Source organism: Lynx canadensis, chromosome D1 (genome assembly GCF_007474595.2).
Source record: "Lynx canadensis isolate LIC74 chromosome D1, mLynCan4.pri.v2, whole genome shotgun sequence".
Lineage (NCBI taxonomy): Eukaryota > Metazoa > Chordata > Mammalia > Carnivora > Felidae > Lynx > Lynx canadensis.
The window spans coordinates 76,969,644-76,990,154 of NC_044312.2; the positions used below are offsets into that span (position 1 = coordinate 76,969,644).

General features: G+C 37.5%; 2 protein-coding genes across 2 annotated transcripts in view; both read left to right on the plus strand.

Annotated features, from left to right (window-relative positions):
- The window catches only part of NELL1 (neural EGFL like 1), a 900,960-nt gene that overhangs the window by 568,674 nt on the left and 311,775 nt on the right, over nt 1-20,511 (plus strand). The window lies entirely within an intron of this gene.
- Nucleotides 18,018-19,187, plus strand: LOC115525766 (isocitrate dehydrogenase [NAD] subunit gamma, mitochondrial-like). The gene has a single exon (XM_030333130.1). The coding sequence runs from the start codon at nt 18,018-18,020 to the stop codon at nt 19,185-19,187; it is 1,170 nt and encodes a 389-aa protein (XP_030188990.1).

The following is a 20,511-nucleotide window of genomic DNA, read 5'->3' on the forward strand; positions in this document are numbered from 1 at the left end:
GTCTTTATTTGATTGGATGAGGCCCACCCATATTGCGGCTTACAATCTGCTTTCCTCAACCTATTGATTTAGACACTAATATCAACCAGATACAGCCTCACATGACACACCAGGATGATGTTTGACCATATATCTGGGTACCTCCTGGTCCAGTCAAGTTGACGTATAAGATTAACCATGACAATTACCCTTTATGAATTGATTTTGTTACCTCATGGGTTGAACAGTTATTAAATGAGAAAGTCTATGAAGCATGGGCAGAGTTAGAGGGTCAGAAAATGGTAGCCATAATTATTACCAATTGGAGCATTAAGAGAAGCAAGAGTTTGGTCCAAGCTTAGGAAATATAGAACTCAGAGGAGTAAACTCTTGGGATCAAATGTAGGCCAGAAGTCAGAGGAGTAAGAAAAGAATACCCCTGAAATGAGAGAAACTTGGACCTAAAGTAATTCTGGTTTTCAGCAATGAATATCTTGTATTGTGCCTGTTCAAGCAGGAAAAACAAGGTTTAACACCCTTACCCACCTTTGTCGAGCATCTCTTATACACCAAATACTGCATTCATTCAAGAATGAATAAGGTGTCATCCCCATGCTTGATGATGTTATAATCTGTGATGGATAAACTTGGTAACTTCACAATTCTATTGTGTTGTGAAGGAGTAATCATTCTAAAGCAAGTGTACTTGCTATAATAGGAGTCAGGGAAAGTTTTATAAGAAGTGATCTAATTTTATGTGAATTTTGTGGGACAAATAGGGGTTTGCCAAATGGGTGTCAGGGGTAGATGTCTGAGGCAGAAGAATAGCATGAGCAAAGTCACAGAGGTGTATTTGTCCATGGTCTTTTTGGGGAATAGAGTATAATGTGATTGTGCTGGATAATAAGGTTAGTGAGAAACAGAAAATGAAAATGCTTCCAGGAGGGATCCAGTGGGTGGGCTGGGCTGGTATCCAGGAAGTCTTGAATGCTCTACTAAGGAGTTTGGAATGCAGTCCCTGTATAGAGTAGAAGAATGATGGCCATACTGGTGTTTTACCGAGAAGAGAAGATACAACATTACCAGGTAAGAGTTTCTTGATACTACTATAGTTAAAAGGCCATTATTTTTTGTTTTCCCAGAAATGATTTATCTTCCAGAATTTAGCTTGCCTGGCTCTTGGGAACCCAGCCTATATCAGTGAAGAAATGCTCCCAGCTTAGCGCATTTTTCTTTAAATTGAGTTTGAATAGAGTTATCCTGATCATATGCTTTAGAGTGGAGTCATATGTAGGCAGTAAGTTCTGAGATATGATTTATGTATGATCAAAATTAACATCAGATCCTTTAAATCTCCTACAAAGTACAGCTCAGTGTAATTTCTCAGTTCATTTAGTCGACAGATGCTTACTGACAAAATTTGTTCTAGATGTGGTGAGTGTAGCAGGAAACTAAGCAGATTCCCTGAAGCTGGAAAGTTAGACAATACAAATGAGCACATAAGTATATGATATGCTTTCAATCAGTGATATCAAGAAGAAAAACTAAAGCAGGATAAGAAACTAGAGCGAAGGATTAAGGGAGGTTTTTCTTTGATATAAACTGTGATATCTGAGAAAGACTTCAGCTAGTGAAGAGACAAATCACACAGGTATCTGAGAAGACTCTTCCCGGCAGAAGGTGTAGCTAGTGTGAAGTCCCCACGGGTGGAGGTCCTGAAGGAACTTTGAGTAAACCCAGGTGACTGGAGCAAGTGATCAAGAAGAACGGTGGCAAGGGTGCCTGGGTTGCTCAGTCATTTGAGCATCTGACTCATGATTTCGGTTCAGGTCATGATTCCAGGGTCATGGGATTAGCCCTGCATTGGGCTCCAAGCTGAGCATAGAGTCTGCTCAAGATTCTCTCTACCTCTGCCCTTCTCCCCCCGCTCACGCTCACCCTTTTTCTCTCTTAATCTTGCTCTTAAAAAAATAAAATAAAATAAAAAGTAGTGACCTGATTAGACTTGTATATTTGAAAGGATTACTTCTGCTTCTGTGAGTTTTTTAGACCACCAGGAGTCAAAAGTGGAAGCAGGGAGACCAGATAGGAGGATATTGCGATAGCTCATGTGGGAGATGATGGCAGACTATAGTTGTAGCACTGGAGGTATTGAACATGGTTAATTTGGGCAATATTTTGAATTTAGAACCCAAAGGATTTATTGATGGATTAAGTATATGAGAGGCAATGAGGTCCAAGACTGATGATTCTAAGGCTTTTGGTGAGACTCAAAACCAAAGGGCTATTTATTGAGATGGACAAGATGGCAGAAAGAAGAGCAGTGAAACTCAGTGAGTTGAACAGAATCAGGTTTTCCTGCAGAATTAGAAGAGATTGAGGTTTCTTTAGTCAAGCACCAGAAGAGTGTACTGTGTTTTGGAGCCACATTGAAGATAACCAGAAATAAATATTGTGTCTTTCAACATTAAAAGTAGATTCAGTAAAATACCGGTGCTACTAGAAGCATAAAGGAGGAATGGAGTCTGCTTTCAGCAGTAACAGATTTCCATCCTCCATCTCAAACTCTCATTTTATGGCAAAAACTCTTTGAAGTGAAGGGAAATAGCAGAAGGAATTATCTACAGTCTACGATATTTCTCCCAGTGTTTTCTTCCTTCCTTCCCTCCCCTTCTTCCAAATTTTCTCTACCCCCTGCTATCCGCATGATAACAAATGTACAAATGTTACTCTGCTGCGAGTGGAAGTTTTTTTCTTGATACACTAACAGATGCTATGAGTAAGTTAAATGCTACAGATGAGGAACTAGGATTTCTCCAGATGAGTCAAAAGTAAAATGCTCTTCTTAAATTTCAGATGCACAGTCTGACACTTTAGTTATGTCCATACATTTTATGTAGATTAAAAGCTCACATACAACTTCCCAAAATGTTTTTATGAAGCAGTACCTAAGTAGTCCACACAAGTGTTAGAAAACACAATCACCTGTGACTGAATTTAATTTTAGCAAACTTGGCCCATTATATCTTCATTCAGAAATCATTACTTGGTTTTATTATGGTATTCTTTCTGACACCCAGACCTTGATGAGCACCATTGACACTGTCTCCCTGTTTTTTTCAAGTGGACTACCCATTTCACATTGGCTCATTGGGGGAATATTAACAAGGTACTAGACAAGTGATAGATTTCTGTTCTTTTGCTGGGAATTAGATTTGACAGGTAGTATTGCAAGCTGCCTCAGGAAACAGAAAGATTACTGTCCAGGAGGCTGCTTTAGTATCATGAGAATGTCTTCATTAGTGGTCCCTTTGTACAGCTGGAGGAACCCAGGATTATGTGGCTCAACCATGAATATTCAAATATGGCTCATTAGTACTTGGAGCATTCTGATGTATTTCAATTTTTTAGAAATCAAAGTAGAGTTGACATATGACATTGTTAGTTTCAGATGCACAGTAGCCATTCAGCATTTATATACATTGCAAAATGATCACCACAATAAGTTTAATTACCGTCAGTCACCATCAAAAGTTTATAAAATTATTGACTGTATTTCTTGTACTATACTTTATATCCCTTTGACTTGTTTTATAATTGGAAGTTTTCACCTTTTAATCCCCTTCATCTGTTTTGCCCTTACCCCTCACACCTCTCCTTTCTGAAAAACACTATTTTGTTCTCTGTGTTTATGATTCTGTTTTGTTCATTTGTTTTTAACATGACACATTTAAGTGGATCATATAGTATTTGTCTTTCTCTTATTTCACTTAGCATAATACCCTCTAGGTCCATCTGTGTTGTCACAAATGGCAAGGTTTCATTGTGTTTTTTTTTTATGGCTGAATAATATTCTGTGGTGTGTGTGTGTGTGTGTCTTTATTATATATTGATGGACACTTAAGTTGCTTCCATATCTTGGTTATTATAAGTAATATTTCAGTCAACTCAGGGATGCATGTATCTTTTTGCGTTAGTGTTTTTGTCTTCTTCAGATAAATACCCAGAAATAGAATTGCTGGATTGTGTGGTAGTCCTATTTTTAAGTTTTTGAAAAACTTCCATACTGTTTTCCACAGTGGCTGCACCAGTTTGCATTCCCCCCAATAGTGCAGGAGAGTTCCATTTTCTACACGTCCTCGCTAATACTTGTTATTTCTCATCTTTCTGATACTAGCCATTCCGACAGATGTGAGGTGATTTCTCTTTGTGAATTTGATTTGCATTTCTCTGATGATGAGTGATGTTGAACGTCTTTTCCTGTGCTATTGACCATCTGTATGTCGTCTTTGGAAAAATATCTATTCAGGTCTTTGCCCATTTTTTTTAATTGGATTGTTTGCTTTTTTGTGTGTATTTCATTTTTAGCACCATCTTTGGCAGTTTGGGACAAAAAACATATAAAACATTCATCTTGAGTTGACAACTTATGTATGCACATTCTCATCCTTTGACATCCCTTACCGAACAGCAGCTCAGTGAAAGTATTTTAAGTTGTTGAAGAATCATCTGTCTTCTAGCTGGTAACCCAACTGACTGATAAATGGGCGGCAGACAGAGTACTCATCTACATGAGGGGAAATGACATTCTGTCTTGAGGGCAATGGCGGATCCTTGCCCTTTTTCCTCAGCATACTTCTGATGAATGAATTTTAACTCACACTTATATTTGCCCTAAAAATACTAAAAAATTAGTCAGTGTTCACAAAATATGAAGACAGATTTTTAAATAGTTCCTTTTTGGTAAAGGGAAGAATTATAAATGAAAGTTAATTCATTTTCCCCTAGAAGACATATTAATACTTGCCATCAACTTCTCAAATTACTAAGTAGAGGAAGGTTGGAATATTAAGGGCTGTAAATATTCTTTAAGTGGATATAATATTGAAGAACCTTCTATACTTTACTGAATAGACATTGAAGAAGTGACCATACTAATCAACTATATTCAGTTATCAAAGGGTTTGCTAATAAATCACTGCTATTTAGAATGTTAGCTTATTGGTTCTTAGAATTTTTAAAATTATAATTTTGGCTAATAAATGTAATATGGAGTTGGAATGAAATGATACACCGTTTTATCTTTATTTTTATTATTTAGAATGATATAGAACACTTCAAATATTGTATTTGCACAAATAAAAATGATTTATGGACATGCATTGAGCTACATACTGTTCAGATTATATGTATTTAATCTTCACAAAACTCTTTGAGGAAGGTATTATTACTCTTATGCAAGAGGAAACTGAGGCAGAGAGAGTTTTTTTTTAAAGCAATTTTCCTAAGGTCAAATAGTTATAAGAGCCAATATTAGAACCCAAGCAGTCTGCTAATTTTTAACTCTCATACTTTGCTGCCTCAATGAAAAAAATCTGTGGACACCAAAAAATCAATTTGTATTTCTGTGAAATGTATACATACATGTAGTTTAAAGAACCAAATGGTTCTAGGAGATTTTATAAAGAAGATTAATCCCCTTGGAGAATTTCCCCATTTCCTATCCCTAGAGGCAACCACTTCCACTGCTTTTAAGAGATTCTTTTGGTGTTTTCATCCATATCTCTAAATAGCATGCTTCTTTGCTACCTCTCCATATTTCCAATTTTGACATTTTTTATTGACTTCCCACCATATAAGATGGAGATTTGGCTGTCTTTAATACACCACACCACACATCTTTTCATTAAATTAGTATTCTGTGTTTGAGTTACCATGACTGTGCGCGTGCTACTGATGAATGAATTATCAAGTGTACTTGGTTTCCTTTCTTGCACAGATCTTCGTTCACCTGTCATTAACAATCATTGAGTCATTCATTTTATTGCTTAATTTGCTGTGGATTTATCATAATTTATCCCTAAACTCTCACCAGTTATATCAATACTCAACCCAAAGCATGGTTGATTTCTAGGCTTGTCACACAGCTCATGTCTGGGGAATCTCTCTCTGCACCATGATTCTGGAGATCCCTTTTGCATCACCTTGGGGTGGTAGCCCCTGTTCCTGAAAACCACGCATACTCTGTCTTGATTTACTGCTCTGGCTTGGTGGGATACATTTTCCATTAATTACATGAGAAATGGTACATGGGAGAAAAACTTTTGAGATCTTCTCTGAAAACTTCTTTCTTTTGTTAAGTGAGTTGATACTTTAAAAACTGCTTGAAAAACTATCTGGCACATAATAAGCAAAAGACAATATGTCTAGTAAATAATGTTACCTTCATCCTTGCCTGATAATTTGAAAAGCCACTGTATTTTTGGTTGTAAATAATTTTTTTTTTCTCAGAAGCTTGGAAGAATTATTCCATTGTTTTCTAGGTTCCATTATGGAATTTGAGAAATCTAACACCTTTCTGACTTCTTATCTTCTGTTTTGAAATCCAATTTTTAAATATAATTTATCGTCAAATTGACTTACATACAATACCCATTGCTCATCCCAACACATGACCTCCTCAATGCCCATCACCTATTTTCCCCTCTCCCCCCCCCCATTCACCCTCAGTTTGTTCTCTGTACTTAAGAGTCTCTTGTGGTTTTCCTCCCTCCATCTCTATTTGTAACTATTTTTTCCCCTTCCCTTCCTCACCATGGTCTCTATTAAGTTTCTCAAGATCCGCATATGAGTGAAAATATATGATATCTGTCCTTTTCTGACTGATTTATTTCACTCAGCATAATACCTTCTAGTTCCATCCACATTGCTACAAATGGCATGATTTCATTCTTTCTCATTGCCAAGTAGTATTCGATTGTATATGTAAACCACATCTTTATCCATTCATCAGTTGATGGACATTTAGGCTCTTCCCATAATTTAGCTATTGTTGAAAACGCTGCTATAAACATTGGAGTTGAAATCCTATTTTAAATTTCATGATAACAGGGGTACTGTTTTCTTTCATTCTGCTGGGCACCTAGTGGACCTTTTCAATCTAGATACTCATAGCTTTCAACTCCATAAATGTTTTTCTCTTTTTTTTTTTTTTTAATTTTTTTTCAACGTTTTTTATTTATTTTTGGGACAGAGAGAGACAGAGCATGAACGGGGGAGGGGCAGAGAGAGAGGGAGACACAGAATCGGAAACAGGCTCCAGGCTCCGAGCCATCAGCCCAGAGCCTGACGCGGGGCTCGAACTCATGGACCGCGAGATCGTGACCTGGCTGAAGTCGGACGCTTAACCAACTGCGCCACCCAGGCGCCCCTGTTTTGTTTTTTATGACAGTGTGTGCGAGTGAGGCAGGGGGAGAGGGAGAGAGAGAATCAGGCAGACGCTATGCCCTGTGTGGAGCCCAATATGGGGCTTGACCTCACGACCCATGAAATCATGACCTAAGCTGAAATCAAGAGTCAGACTCTTAACCAATTGAGCCACTCGGGCGCCCCAAGTCATAAATGTTTTTGAATAGTCTTTGCTGACTTGTCCCATCTCCTCACCCATATGTCTTTTGTCTCTTCTTTCTGGCTCTTCTGTTATTCTGATCCCATACTCCCTAGTTGTCCAATATTCTTTTCTTTCTTATTTTATGTATTTTATCACTTTTGTCTAATATCCAGGGATTTCTTATATTTTATCTTCCAACCCTTTTCATTTCTTCAGAAACTTTTCATTTCTGCTGTCCTTTTTATACCTCAAGACCACTTTTTTCTCCGTGTTTTTTCATAGCATATTGTTTTTCTTTCATGAATGCAGTACCATTGTTCTCTGAAGACATTAATGATAGTTCATTTGAAATATTCTTCTCTTAATGGAGTCCTTGTTTCTACTGATTTACTTTGGTGGCTTTTATAATAGAAGCTTCCCCCACATGTTTGAATCTGGCTCTTCGCTCATACTTAAGAGTTGAATTAAAAAAAAAAAAACACAAGTTGAAAGTTCTGTGCAAATGAGGATGTGATGGTTGACAGTGGAATTCAGTGTAGAGTGATCTGGGCTGTTCTTTTGGTAGACACTTCATTGTCAGTGGGAAGGGATGGGAAGGAGAAAGGGAGGAGGATGGGAGCCCATGGAGACATAAAAAATCATAGAAGAAGGGGCATCTGGGTGGCTCATTTGGTTGAGCGACCCTTCTTTGCTTCAGGTCATGATCTCATGGTTCATGGGTTCGAGCCCCACATCTGGCTTACTGCTCTCCTGTCAGCACAGAGCCCACTTCAGATCCTCTGTCCTCCTCTCTCTGCCCCTCCCCAATATGTGCTTTCCCCAAAATAAGTGAATATTTAAGAAAAAACGCAGAAGAAGAAAGGCAGCATTATATAGGGGAAGGAGGACAAGCTTAGGTGGAAGAAATGTGAGTTTGAATCTCCCCCTCACTTAGCAGGAGTTATTAATCCTCCTGTCATATCACTTTCCTTATTTATAATGTGATGAGAATAACACCTACTTCATTGTTGCATTTTTCACACACAGCCCTGGATATGGTGCCCAGTAGAGGCCATTTTCCATCTTGAGTTAAGGGAGGGCATTTGCAGGCAGGGGATGAAGGGAATCCATTTGAGAACATTTGCATAATTGCACCTGCTTTGTAACCTTGACCAGGTATAAATCAGTTGGCTAAACTAGCTGGCTTCAGAAAGTTTCCTCAATTTTCCAGATTCTGTAGTTACTATGATAACCGTATTGAAAAAATTGAGCCATGTTGGCTTAACAAGTGTAGAGTATGCTTTACAGGAACTATGATTTAGGGCAAATTGAAAGTGGGACTTTTTGAGAAAACCCACAGTGTATGGTTGCCTGAGCTGGTGTCAAGAATTATGGAATCGGTGTCTGTTTTGAACTAAAAAATTGGATTGAACAGAGAGGAGGACTTCATTGATTTATGGCTCCAATCACTATTAACTCAAAGAGCTTTTTTTTGTGTGTGTGCCAGATCCTGGTTGAAAGGAAAGCCTCTGAAGTGCAGAGCAGTTGAAGAAAAGTATGATAATCACACTTGTGAATAGTTCTTGGAAGACTGCAGTCCTCCTAGGTAGGGAGAAAGAATCTAGAGTGGCAGAGCCAAGGCCCTAGGTAACAGAAAATTATTTAATAGAGTTGTTCATGCGGCTGTAACGCTTAGTGAGAAGGGAAGATAAAAGATAAATTGTTTTCAGTTTACCTGTAATCTGGAGTATTTACCTGTCTTCTTTTCAAGGAAGGCTCAGGTTGTTGCTTAAGCATCACATTCATAAATTTCACTGTTTTATATACAACAAAAGCAAAAAAAAGCAACCAGAAAACAAAAACTCATGAATAATGTGAGCTCCCCATTCCCACCTCAATACCCTTTTTGCTAGGGTTGGATTTTCACCTTTACTAATAAAAACTATATCCAAAAAGCTCTTAGTGTAAAAATAAGTGTAGCTCTTCTTCAGATGGTTTCTGCAGTGGATTTGGTTATTGTATCATGTGGAATCTCTTGGAAAACGAGGAGCACATCTTGGGATTACATTAAGTTTGGCTGCATCTGTTAGATCTTCTGTGGTTATTAGCGCTGGAATGACTGGAGGGAAATTGCATCAATTGTGCAGTAGAGAGAATGGAAAAAATTAAGTCTCTGTGCGTTGATCTTTTCAGAAAAATTATTGATAAAACAGTATTCATTATCGGTTGATTTTGTAGGACGACATGAAGTAGATTTCGAGAGTTTTCTTAGCATATGTTAAAATTTCTGCTTTCAGTGAGGCACAGCTTTGGTATAAAGTGCTCTTGGGTGTTGAAAATTTATAGTCTCTTTTTTAAGTGCATGTTTTCCTTTTTAAAGTGGTATCTTTCAATATCTTGTATTTTTATTTCAAAAACCTTAAATCTTTCTGCCTTCAGGGTATCATAAGTTTCCTTAGTTTTCCATTCAGGGTTCTCTACCCTCTGACCCCAATTTAATTTACCCACTTGTCTGTCACCGTTTTTCTACCTAACCCTTTCATTTCAGCCAAATGGGGAGGCTCAGTGTACCCTACAGGCCTTTCAATTTTGCCCCCATCTCACAAATTTTCTCCTTTCCTCGGTACTTATCCACTGCTAGCCTTCCTTTAAGATTTGGTCAGAGCCCTTTGCTTAACCACCCTCTCTCGGGGACATGGTGAGTCCATCCTCTGAACTTGCATGTCCCAGTTGTGTCACTCAGGACCCATTTAGCATCAACTTCCAGTTCACATTCTACCTAGACACGTTTCCTTTAACTCTGCCTGGAAGGTAAGCTCCTAGAAGGCAGCAGGTTTTATATTTGTCCCATAGCTTTTTTTTTTCTTTCTGATGCTGAAAGATCCAATTATGTGTTGATTACTTGTGTATCTATCTGTCATGTATTTTCTGCTGTCTGCTCTCATTAGAATATAAGCTCCAAAAGAGGTCATGAATATTGCAAAAGCTGCAAAGGTCATATGTGGCAGGCAGTTGGGCTCTGGGACTTACACTCTCAATCACTAATCAGTGCAGCCTAATGGTGGTTGTCTGTGACTCTGTCACTGCCATTTCTGATTTTACTTATTCTGTCAACGCAATACTGATACTGTTGGCCACTCATTCCTTGAATGTTTCGCTTCTCTTGGCTTCTGTGACATCCTTTTAGCTCTATTCTCCTCCTCCCTCCCAGATCACTTCTCCTCTAGTCCTCTAACAGTTCAAAATTGATGGTCTTCAGTTTTGTCCCCATCATTTTTCTGTGCTCTCACTACAATCCTCTTTCTAGCCTAGTACTTCCTGACCTCAGTGGTATGACACATTACAGTGTCAGAATCAATCATGACATAATGTCAAAACCACTCACTTATTCATAAAGCATTAAGTTACAAGCACTTGCAAGTGATTTACTTTTTGAAATAGACTCACCTCTGAATTACCATTATAAGGATGTCAAACTCATTTGCGTGTCAGTAGTATGTGCTTGATTGTGTGAGGAAAGGTGGGATTACAGCTAGCTGGAAGTGACTTGCTTATAATTCATTGCCTATTTTATATTTGCTGAAAGTATCTATGGACTATGGTTATTGGTGTGTCATTGATAGTTACAGCAATTTTGTGATATTATTAGTCAACTGTGGATTTATAGTTGTGTTTGTTTCCTTGATTTTACCCATGGATACATTTTTAATAACAGGTGAAGAAAGCATGCATATGCATTTATCTCTGCATAGCCTAGAAATGAGAATGCATTCTAGTTACAATTCCAAATCAAAGGCAATATGATCAGCCAAATAACATATGTGAGATTATTTATATTAACATCATGAATAAATATAAATATTATGTGCTACACTTTTTAATCATAAAATGAGTTATTTTTATTAATGTGTGCTTTCTCATATTACTAGTAGAGCTCTGAATTTGATTTGTAAAATATAGTTTTACATAGTTTTTATGTTAGTCATATATCTTTTTCCCTCAAAAAATGATGATTTGAGAGTATTAACAGATAGTTTTACTAATCATTCACTATTAAAATGCTTATGAAGGTATGTCCTATAAAAACAGCTTAGGAACACTCTGCTTTATGTGGTCAGTTGCTTTTGTTCATAGTGTGTATGTTTGGTTTTCATTTCAATCTGAGTGTGCTCCTAGGAGTGTGCCTCCTATGGTTGCCATTCATCATCTGTCATAGCAGAAGAAAAGTTGAAACCCTCTGCTCGAGGCTGTGTCATATACTCCTCTGTGACTAACTCTCTCCCTATGTTGATGACTCCTGAATTTCTGTCATGATCCACGATCTTTTCTCTGGAGCTGTAGACTCATTTATTAAGCTACCCACTGGGCATCTTTATGCGGATGTCCTACAGGCTCCCTGAACATGTCAATACCTGAAACTGAGCTCATCTTCTGTCCTGTTCCCAGGCCCAACTCTTTTTTTTCCCCCAGTGTCATACATTTTCATCAATGATCTCATTTACCCTGTCCACTAAAGACATTAAGAATAATATTCAGTGTCTCTCAGGCCACTAGTCTAGTCCTGTTTTTATTTCCAAAATATCTTTGAAATGATTTCTCTCCTTCCTCACTGCCTTTACTGTAGCACAACTGCTCATGATTTGCTATTGGGACCGTTTCATAGCCCAGTGGTTCTCAAATTTCAGTGTATATCAGAATCATTAAAACACAGATTGTTGGGTTCCAACTCCAGACTTCCTGATTCAGTAAGTCTAAGGATAGTCCTAAGAAAATACATTTCTAACCAGTTTGCGGTAACCCTGATGCTGCTGGTCTGGGGATCATTTTTAGAGAACAGTAGTGATAGCCTCTTAATTGGCCTCCCTGCTGCCATGCTAGCCACCTTGCTGTTTACCCTCCAAAGGATATATTTTTAAATGCAAGTCATATTATCTCTGTCCCTGACTTAAACCCTTATATTGTCTTCACATTACTCTTACATTAGATTTGGTTGAACTCTTATCCCTTGAATATGTGAAATCATAGCACTCTGCTTATTCTTTTACCCGTACAACATATATTTTTTGTTCCACTGAGGTTAAGAACTTTTTCAGTTGTCCATGTATGTTTGTAGATCAGCCCGGCTATTAAAATCTCAACCATTGTCCATTTTATAATCCCATTCTCAGGCTTCCTGCTTTATTCACATCTTTGAAAGGTGCATCTTTTTCCCCATGTGAGGAAGAGGACTGCTCTGTATCCTTATGTAAGAGTTGACCCATTGGTAGAAACAAAATTATGTAGGTGAGCTTGAGTCATTTCTCTTCCAGTATTCTCCCCTGGGATTGTCCTCTGCTCTAGTCTTTGGCCCTGGTGGTGGACAGCTGTTAACTTTCTTATGTGACATATTAAGTGATAAGCAGGTACTCAGCTGGTTCCTACTCAACACCTGTTTTATATCATGTTTAGGAAGCAGTTTATTGACTCCCAGTAGGCTGCCTTCAAGCACACCAAATGCTGGCCCTATCTGACTGGACCTTGTGAGGGGGTAAAGATAGGCCCTTGCTACTCAATATGTGGTAAGGAGGCTAGTAGAATCTGTATCACTAGGAAGCCCTTTAGAAATGCAGAATCTGCAATCTTCCCTCAACAGAACTGTTGAATTAGAATCTGCATTTCAATGAGATCCTAGGGTGGCCAAGTTTGAGAAGCACTGGCCTAGGCCTCTATGGCTCCTGGACATGCTCACCTTACCTGTTAGCGTTCTTTATTAATTCATAATTGTATGAATTTGTAAGATCTGCGCTAGCCAGTTTCTTCATCTGTAAAATGGGGACTGTAATGCTTACTTGGTGAATTCTGATGATGCATGTAAAATATCCAGCACAGCACCTTAGACATGGTGAGTGTTCTTTAGTGGTAGCCATTATTAAGTCTGTATCTTCATCTTCTTGGATTTTAACAGCCTTTTGGAAGTCTTCATAAATAAGACCCCTACCTCCCCAAAAACTTGCATGGAGGGGGGCATTGATGCCTGAAAGTTAAATAAGAATGGGATTATGGCTGGTTTATAATTAAAGATATGCCTAATTTCTAATTTAATGGAATAGCTGGGATGACTTTGGGAAGCACAGAAGTTGCTTGCTTTGCAGGGTTGAATGGTTGATTTCTAGCAATACCTAGATATTAATGCTTGTAACTCTGAGATAAGAACATGCATTTAAAGACACTGACCATCACAGTGATTTGATGCAAATCAAAAACAGTGAGATACTACCACAACACATTAGAATGGCTAAAATTAGGAATACATATCAAGTGTTGGTGAGGATGTCAAGAAGCTATAATTCTCTTTCATTGCTGGTGGAGATGTAAAATAGTACAATCATTTTAGAACAGTGTTTGGCAGTTTCTTAAAGGGTTAACAATAAAAAGGAACAGACTCTAACAGGCAGAAAATGAGTAAGGACAAAGTTGAACTAAATAACATCATCATGAATGTGATATAATTGACATCAGGAGACTATTTTACCCAATAACAGCAGAATACACATTTTTCTCAAACTCACATGAGACAGTCAGTAAGGCAGACCACATTCTGGGCCATAAAACACACCTTAACAAATTGAAAATAATTGAAACAAATAATGTCTGCTCTGAGACCACAATGGAATTAAACTAGAAATCAGTAACAGAAAGATAGCAGGGAAATCCCAAAATACATATGGAGATTAAACAACACATTTCTAAATAACATGTGGGTCAAAGAAGAAATCTCAAGAAATTTAAATATAAAAATATTTGAACAAAATGGAAATGAAAACACAGCTTATAAAAAAAAAAAAAGAAAACACAGCTTATCAAAATCTTGCGGTATGTGGTAACAGAAGTTCTTAGAGCGAAATGTATAGTAATGAATGCATTTGATGGAAATGAAGAAAGATCTATAATCTGTAATGTAAGGCTCTACCTTGGGAAACTGTAAAAAGAAGACCCAATGTAAGTAAGCAGAAAAAATATTAAGAATGGAAGGAGCAGTCAATGAATTTGAAAATAGAAAATCAGTAAAGGAAATCAATAAAACCAAAAGCTGCCTCTTTGTAAAGATCAATAAAATTGGTAAGCCTTTAGAGAAGCTAACTAAGAAAAAAGAGAAAGGACACAAATTACTAATATCAGAAATGAAAGAAGGGACATTACTATAGATACGATGGACATTAAAGAGGATAATAAAGGAATATTATGTCCAACTTTATGCCCATGAATTTGATAACCTGGATGAAATCAAACAATTCTTCAAAATATGTAATTTGTCACAACTCATATAAGAAGAAACAATCTGAATAAACCTATATCAACCTATATATTTTATATATTACATATACATATAGATCTATGTCATATATATATACATTACATATACATATATATATATATATATATATATATATATATATATATATATATATATGTCAGCCTGTATCAGTAATTAATAACCTTCTAAAACAGAAATCACCAGACCCAGATGGATTCACTGGTCAACTCTGCAAAGAAATTATACCGAGGTGCCTGGGTGGCTCAGTCAATTAAGCATCTGACTATTTCAACTCAGTTCATGATCTTGTGGGTTTGTGAGGTTGAGCCCCACGTCAGGCTCTGCATTGACAGTGAAGATTCTCTCTTTCCTTCTCTCTGCCCCTAACCCAATAATGTACTCTCTTTCTAAATAAATAAACGAACTGTAAAAAAAAGATAGAAAAGCAGTTCTATACAGTTTATTCCAGAGGATGGAAGCAGAGAAAATACTCCCTACTCATTCTGTAAGATCAACATTACCCTACTAACAAAACCAGACAAAGACATTACAAGAATAGAAAATGAAAGACCAATCTCTCTCATGAGCAAAGATGCAAAAATCGTTAATGAAATATTAGCAAACTGAATCCATCAATGTAGAAAAAGAATTATATACCATAATTGAAATCTATTCCAGGTATGCAGTGCTGGTTCAATAATCAAAAATCTGTTAATGTAGTCCATCACTTTAACAGGATAAAAAAGGAAAAATCACATGATCATATCACTTGATACAGGAAAGCATTTGACAAAACCCAACACACATTCATGATAAAAGCTCTTAGTAAATTAGGACTAGAGGGGTATTTCATTAACTTGATGAAGAAGAGCCACATCCAATCTACAGCTAACATCATACTTGAGAAACACAAAGCTTTCCCACAAAGATCAGGTACAAGCTAAGGAGGTCTCCTCTTACCACTCCTTTTCAATATTATATTGGAATTTCTAGCTAATGCACTAAGACAAAAAAAGGAAATTAAAGGTATACAAATTAAAAAGGAAGAAATTGTTTTTGTTTGCAGACAACAAGATCATCTATGTAGACAATGTGAAATAATCAACAAAACTAGAACCCATAAGTGATTATAGCAATATTTCAAGATAGGAGTTTAATACACAGAAGTTGGTTGCTTTTCTATATGCAAGTAATAAAGAAGTGAAATTTAAAGTACAATATCACTTGTGTTAGCATTCCCCAAAATTAAATACTTAGGTATAAATCAAAAATATGTACCAGATCTATATGAGGAAAACTACAAAACTCTGATGAATAAAATCAAAGAAGAACTAAATAGAGATGTTTTCTATTCACGGATAGGATGTCTTAATATCGTCAAGTTATCAGTTCTTCACAACTTGATCTGTAGATGCGATACAAATTTAATCAGAATCCAGTAAGTTATTTTGTGGATATCAACAAAGCAATTCCAAAGCGTATATGGAGAGGCAAAACAAAACAAAACAAAAAACCACAAAGAGCTAACACAGTATTGAGGAAGAGCACAGCTGGAAAACTTATAGTCCTCAGCTTCAGGACTTACTATAAAGCTACACTAATTAAGATACTGTTATTGGCAGAAAAACAGATGAATAAATCAATGGAAGAGAATAGAGAGCCCAGAAATAGTCAACTGATTTTTGGCAAAGGAACAAAACCAACATACTAGAGCAAAGATAGTTTTTTAAACAAATAGTGCCAGGAACAAGGGGACATATACATGCAGAAAAATTAGTCTAGACACAGATCTTAAATTCATCACTAAAATGAACTCCAAATAGAATCATAGCTTTATGTGTAATATGCAAAACTATAAAACTCCTAAAAGATAATGTAGGAGAAAATCTAGATGACCTTGAGTATGGTGATGACTTTTTATATACAACACCAAATTCAGGATCCATGAAAGAAATATTTAAAAACATATACTACATTAAAATTAAAAAACTTCTCTAAAAAAAGATAATGTCAAAAGAATGAGAAGCCACAGACTGGGGGAAGTTTTTTGCAAAAGGTACATCTGATGAAAGACTGGCATTCCAAATATGTAAAGAACTCTTAAAACTCTACGATAAGAAAACAAAAACGCAATTAAAAAAATGGGCCAAAACCTTGAAAGATAACACATCAGAGAATATGGTAAATAAACATATGAAAAGATACTTTACATTATATCTCATTAGGGAAATGCAAAGTAAGACAATGAACTATCCCTAGGTGCCTATTAGAATGATTAAAATCTGGAACACTGACGAAAAATTCTGACAAGGATGTAGAACGATGGGAATTTTCATTAATTGCTGGTGGAAATGCAAAATAGTACAACCGCTTTGGAGGACAGTTGATCAGTTTCTAGCAAAACTAATCATACTTTTACAATAGGATACAGAAGTCCTTGTTATTTATATTTACTCAACTAAGTTGAAAACTTATGTCCACACAAAACCTGCACATATTAATAATTACCAAAATTATAGCAGCTTTATTTATAATTATCAAAATTTGGAAACAACCAAGATGTCCTTCAGTAGGTGGATATATAAGCTGGTACATCCAGACAATGGAATATTATTCTGTGCTAAAAAGAAATGAAATATCAGTCCATGAAAAGATGAGGTAACCTTAAATACATATTACTAAATCCATGGAGCCAATCTGAAAAGGTTACATACAATGTGATTTCAATTATATGACATCCTGGGGTAATGCAAAACTATGGAGACACTTAAAAGATCAGTGGTTACCAGGGGCTAGGGGGAGGCAGTGATAAGTAAGCAAAGCAGAGCAGAATTTTTAGGGCTTTGAAACTATATGGTATGATGCAATAGTGGTAGATACACACACTTCCTTATACATTTGTCCAAACTCAGAAATTATTACACTAGGAGTGAACTTTAATTTAAACTATGGACTTTGGGTAAAAATGTTGTGTCAATGTAGGTTCATCGGTTGTAACAAATGTGCCACTCTGGTGCAGTATTTTGATAGTGGGAGGGAATTTAATGGGATGTAGGTGCTCTCTGTGAAATCTCTGAACCTGCCATTCAGTTTTGCTGTGAACCCAAAACTTCTGTGTGATATTACAGAAGGCCTGATATAGCCTATTTTTTAAAAAAAGTATATCATGCAGAGGTTAGCACGTTGAATAAATATACTTTCTATATGATACTTCACATCTCTCTCACTGCAGTAGAATGTCTGTCAGAATAGAATACCAAGCAGGAGAGACAGTTGTGACCTACACAAGAATTATGGATCTAGAATTCCGCTAGAAGAAGCCAATTTAAAACAAGAGGAAGATTGTGTATTTTTACATAAGTTAACCTCTCCTTAATGATCATGGCGCTGAAGATGCTGACAGCTGCCAGTTGCTTTGTGAAGGCCATGTTGCGACCTTCTCCTCTCTGCCATTCTTGGGAGATTTTATTTGGCCGTGAGACCTCACTGAGGAGCTTCTCTTTTAAACATGGTATTCCTCCATCAGCCAAGTATGGTGGGCGACACACTGTGACTATGATTCCTGGGGATGGCATCGGGCCTGAACTTATGCTGCATGTTAAGACTGTGTTCAGACATGCATGTGTGCCTGTGGACTTCGAGGAGGTGATAGTTAACTCCACTTCTGGTGAAGAGGACGTTCACAATGCCATCATGGCAGTCCGTCGAAACTGCGTGGCCTTGAAGGGCAACATCGAAACTGACCACAACCTGCCACCGTCTCACAAATCCCGCAACAATATGTTTCGCACCACGCTGGATCTCTATGCCAATGTTATCCATTTTAAGAGTCTGCCAGGAGTGGAGACAAGGCACAAGGATGTTGACATCTTAGTTGTTCGGGAAAACACAGAGGGTGAATACAGCAACCTGGAGCATGAGAGTGTGAAAGGAGTGATCGAGAGCCTGAAGATCATTACCAAGGCCAGGTCTTTGCGCATTGCTGAATATGCCTTCCAATTGGCCCAGGAGATGGGGCGCAAGAGAGTGACGGTTGTGCACAAGGCCAACATCATGAAACTGGGAGATGGTCTCTTCCTACAGTGTTGCAGAGAGGTGGCCTCCCGCTATCCTCAGCTCACTTTCGAAGGCATGATTGTGGATAACACCACCAAGCAGCTGGTATCTCGGCCCCAGCAATTTGATGTAATGGTGATGCCCAATCTTTATGGCAACATAGTCAACAACATCTGCACAGGGTTGGTTGGGGGAGCAGGCCTCGTGCCTGGTGCAAACTATGGCCATACGTATGCAGTGTTTGAAACAGCCTCAAGGCAATCAGGCAAGAATTTAGCCAATAAGAATATGGCCAACCCTACTGCCATACTTCTGGCAGGCTGCATTTTGCTAGATTACCTCAAGCTCCACTCCTATGCCACCTCCATTCGCAATGCAGTCTTGGCGTCCATGGAGAACAAAGATGTCCATACTCCAGACATCGGAGGTCAGGGTACCACATCAGATATCATTCAGAGTATCACAAATCACATCAGTACTGTCAATTAAATGGTTATGCCTTGCAGGCTGAGCTACATCCAAGTCCTTCTCACTCTTCACCTCATTCTTCTCACTTAGAAACCCTAGCCTGCTTGGCTAGTGTGGACTCTGGAATAAACTGGCTCCTGCTCCAACTCAGAAGAGGCAGGGGAAGCAAATCAAAGCTGATTTTTTCTGTTAAATTAAAATGCCATAAATGCCATAAGCATTGCTTATTTAAATTAGTCAAACCTATTGTGTTGTATACGTATTGGGGAATTCTTCTCTGTTTTAATTCACAATTCACACTTCTCTATGATACGATACACTAAGTAAATCAGAGCTGTTTGTAGAGTCCCAGGGCTTCCACAGAACCTAGAACGCTCATTTTTCTCTTTATCTGGGTCATTAAAATTCAGCAAACCAGCCTGCAGAGAAGTCTGGCTTCTCTCTAGAGGTTGTTAATGAGTTAATTAGTGCAATAAAATTTGCCTACAAAATATACATTGTAACCTTAATAATAAATAAGGACCGTAAAGCTGAGCTAGTACAGAATGCTTCCACTCCCTCCTAGATCTCTCATCTTTTCCATGGTCATGTTTATGTTCCTAAGGAATTTTCGCTGTGTAGTTTTTCACACATGGACATCCCTGAGTACTTGAGCTCTCCTGGAAAGCACATTCTTGGATTCCTTCTAGTTGGACTCAAGAGTCTAGAGGTCAACTCCCCAGTGAAGAAGCACATGGCCCATAATTCTTCACTGTACAAATGTAACCATGCACTGTAACTCCATGTTCACTGCTTCATAGTCTGTGATAGTTTACTTTCTTTTAATCTCTTTTTTTTTTTTTTTTTTTTTTTTTGAGGAAAGAGTGTGCAAAAGAAAATGAAAAGCACTGGGCTAATTTAAATGTTTGCTGTTAGTTTATTTACAGAATTTTTAAGGCCCTAGTTGGGAAATACACAAAGAAAAATGATCATTTTATCAGAGCTCAGAAATAGTTATTATTTAAGTTGGAAATGAAAATAATGGTTATGAGAACTTGCGGTGGCTTCATCTGCAAGAATGGCCTGCAGACAAAAATAAAATTGAGAAAAGAGTGCATAGTTAAAGTATTTTGGAAACTTTTGTGTCTCAGCTTTAACCTTTGGATTTCACTGTGGTTGGTTCATGAACCACAAGTTAAAGACAGTGGACTTAGACTTGAAAAATTCCTTATGGTTCCCAAAAGTCTCTGCCTTAACATATTACCTTATATTAGCTTCATTATGTATAAAGTCAGGGTCCGGGTTTGGAAAACCAAATGCTAGTTTGCAGGGACTTCATTTGAGGAGGAAGTGACTGTCTACCTAT

Coding starts and splice junctions, on each gene's coding strand:
- LOC115525766 (XM_030333130.1), top strand. CDS start 18,018: ATGATCATGGCGCTGAAGATGCTGACAGCTGCCAGTTGCTTTGTGAAG.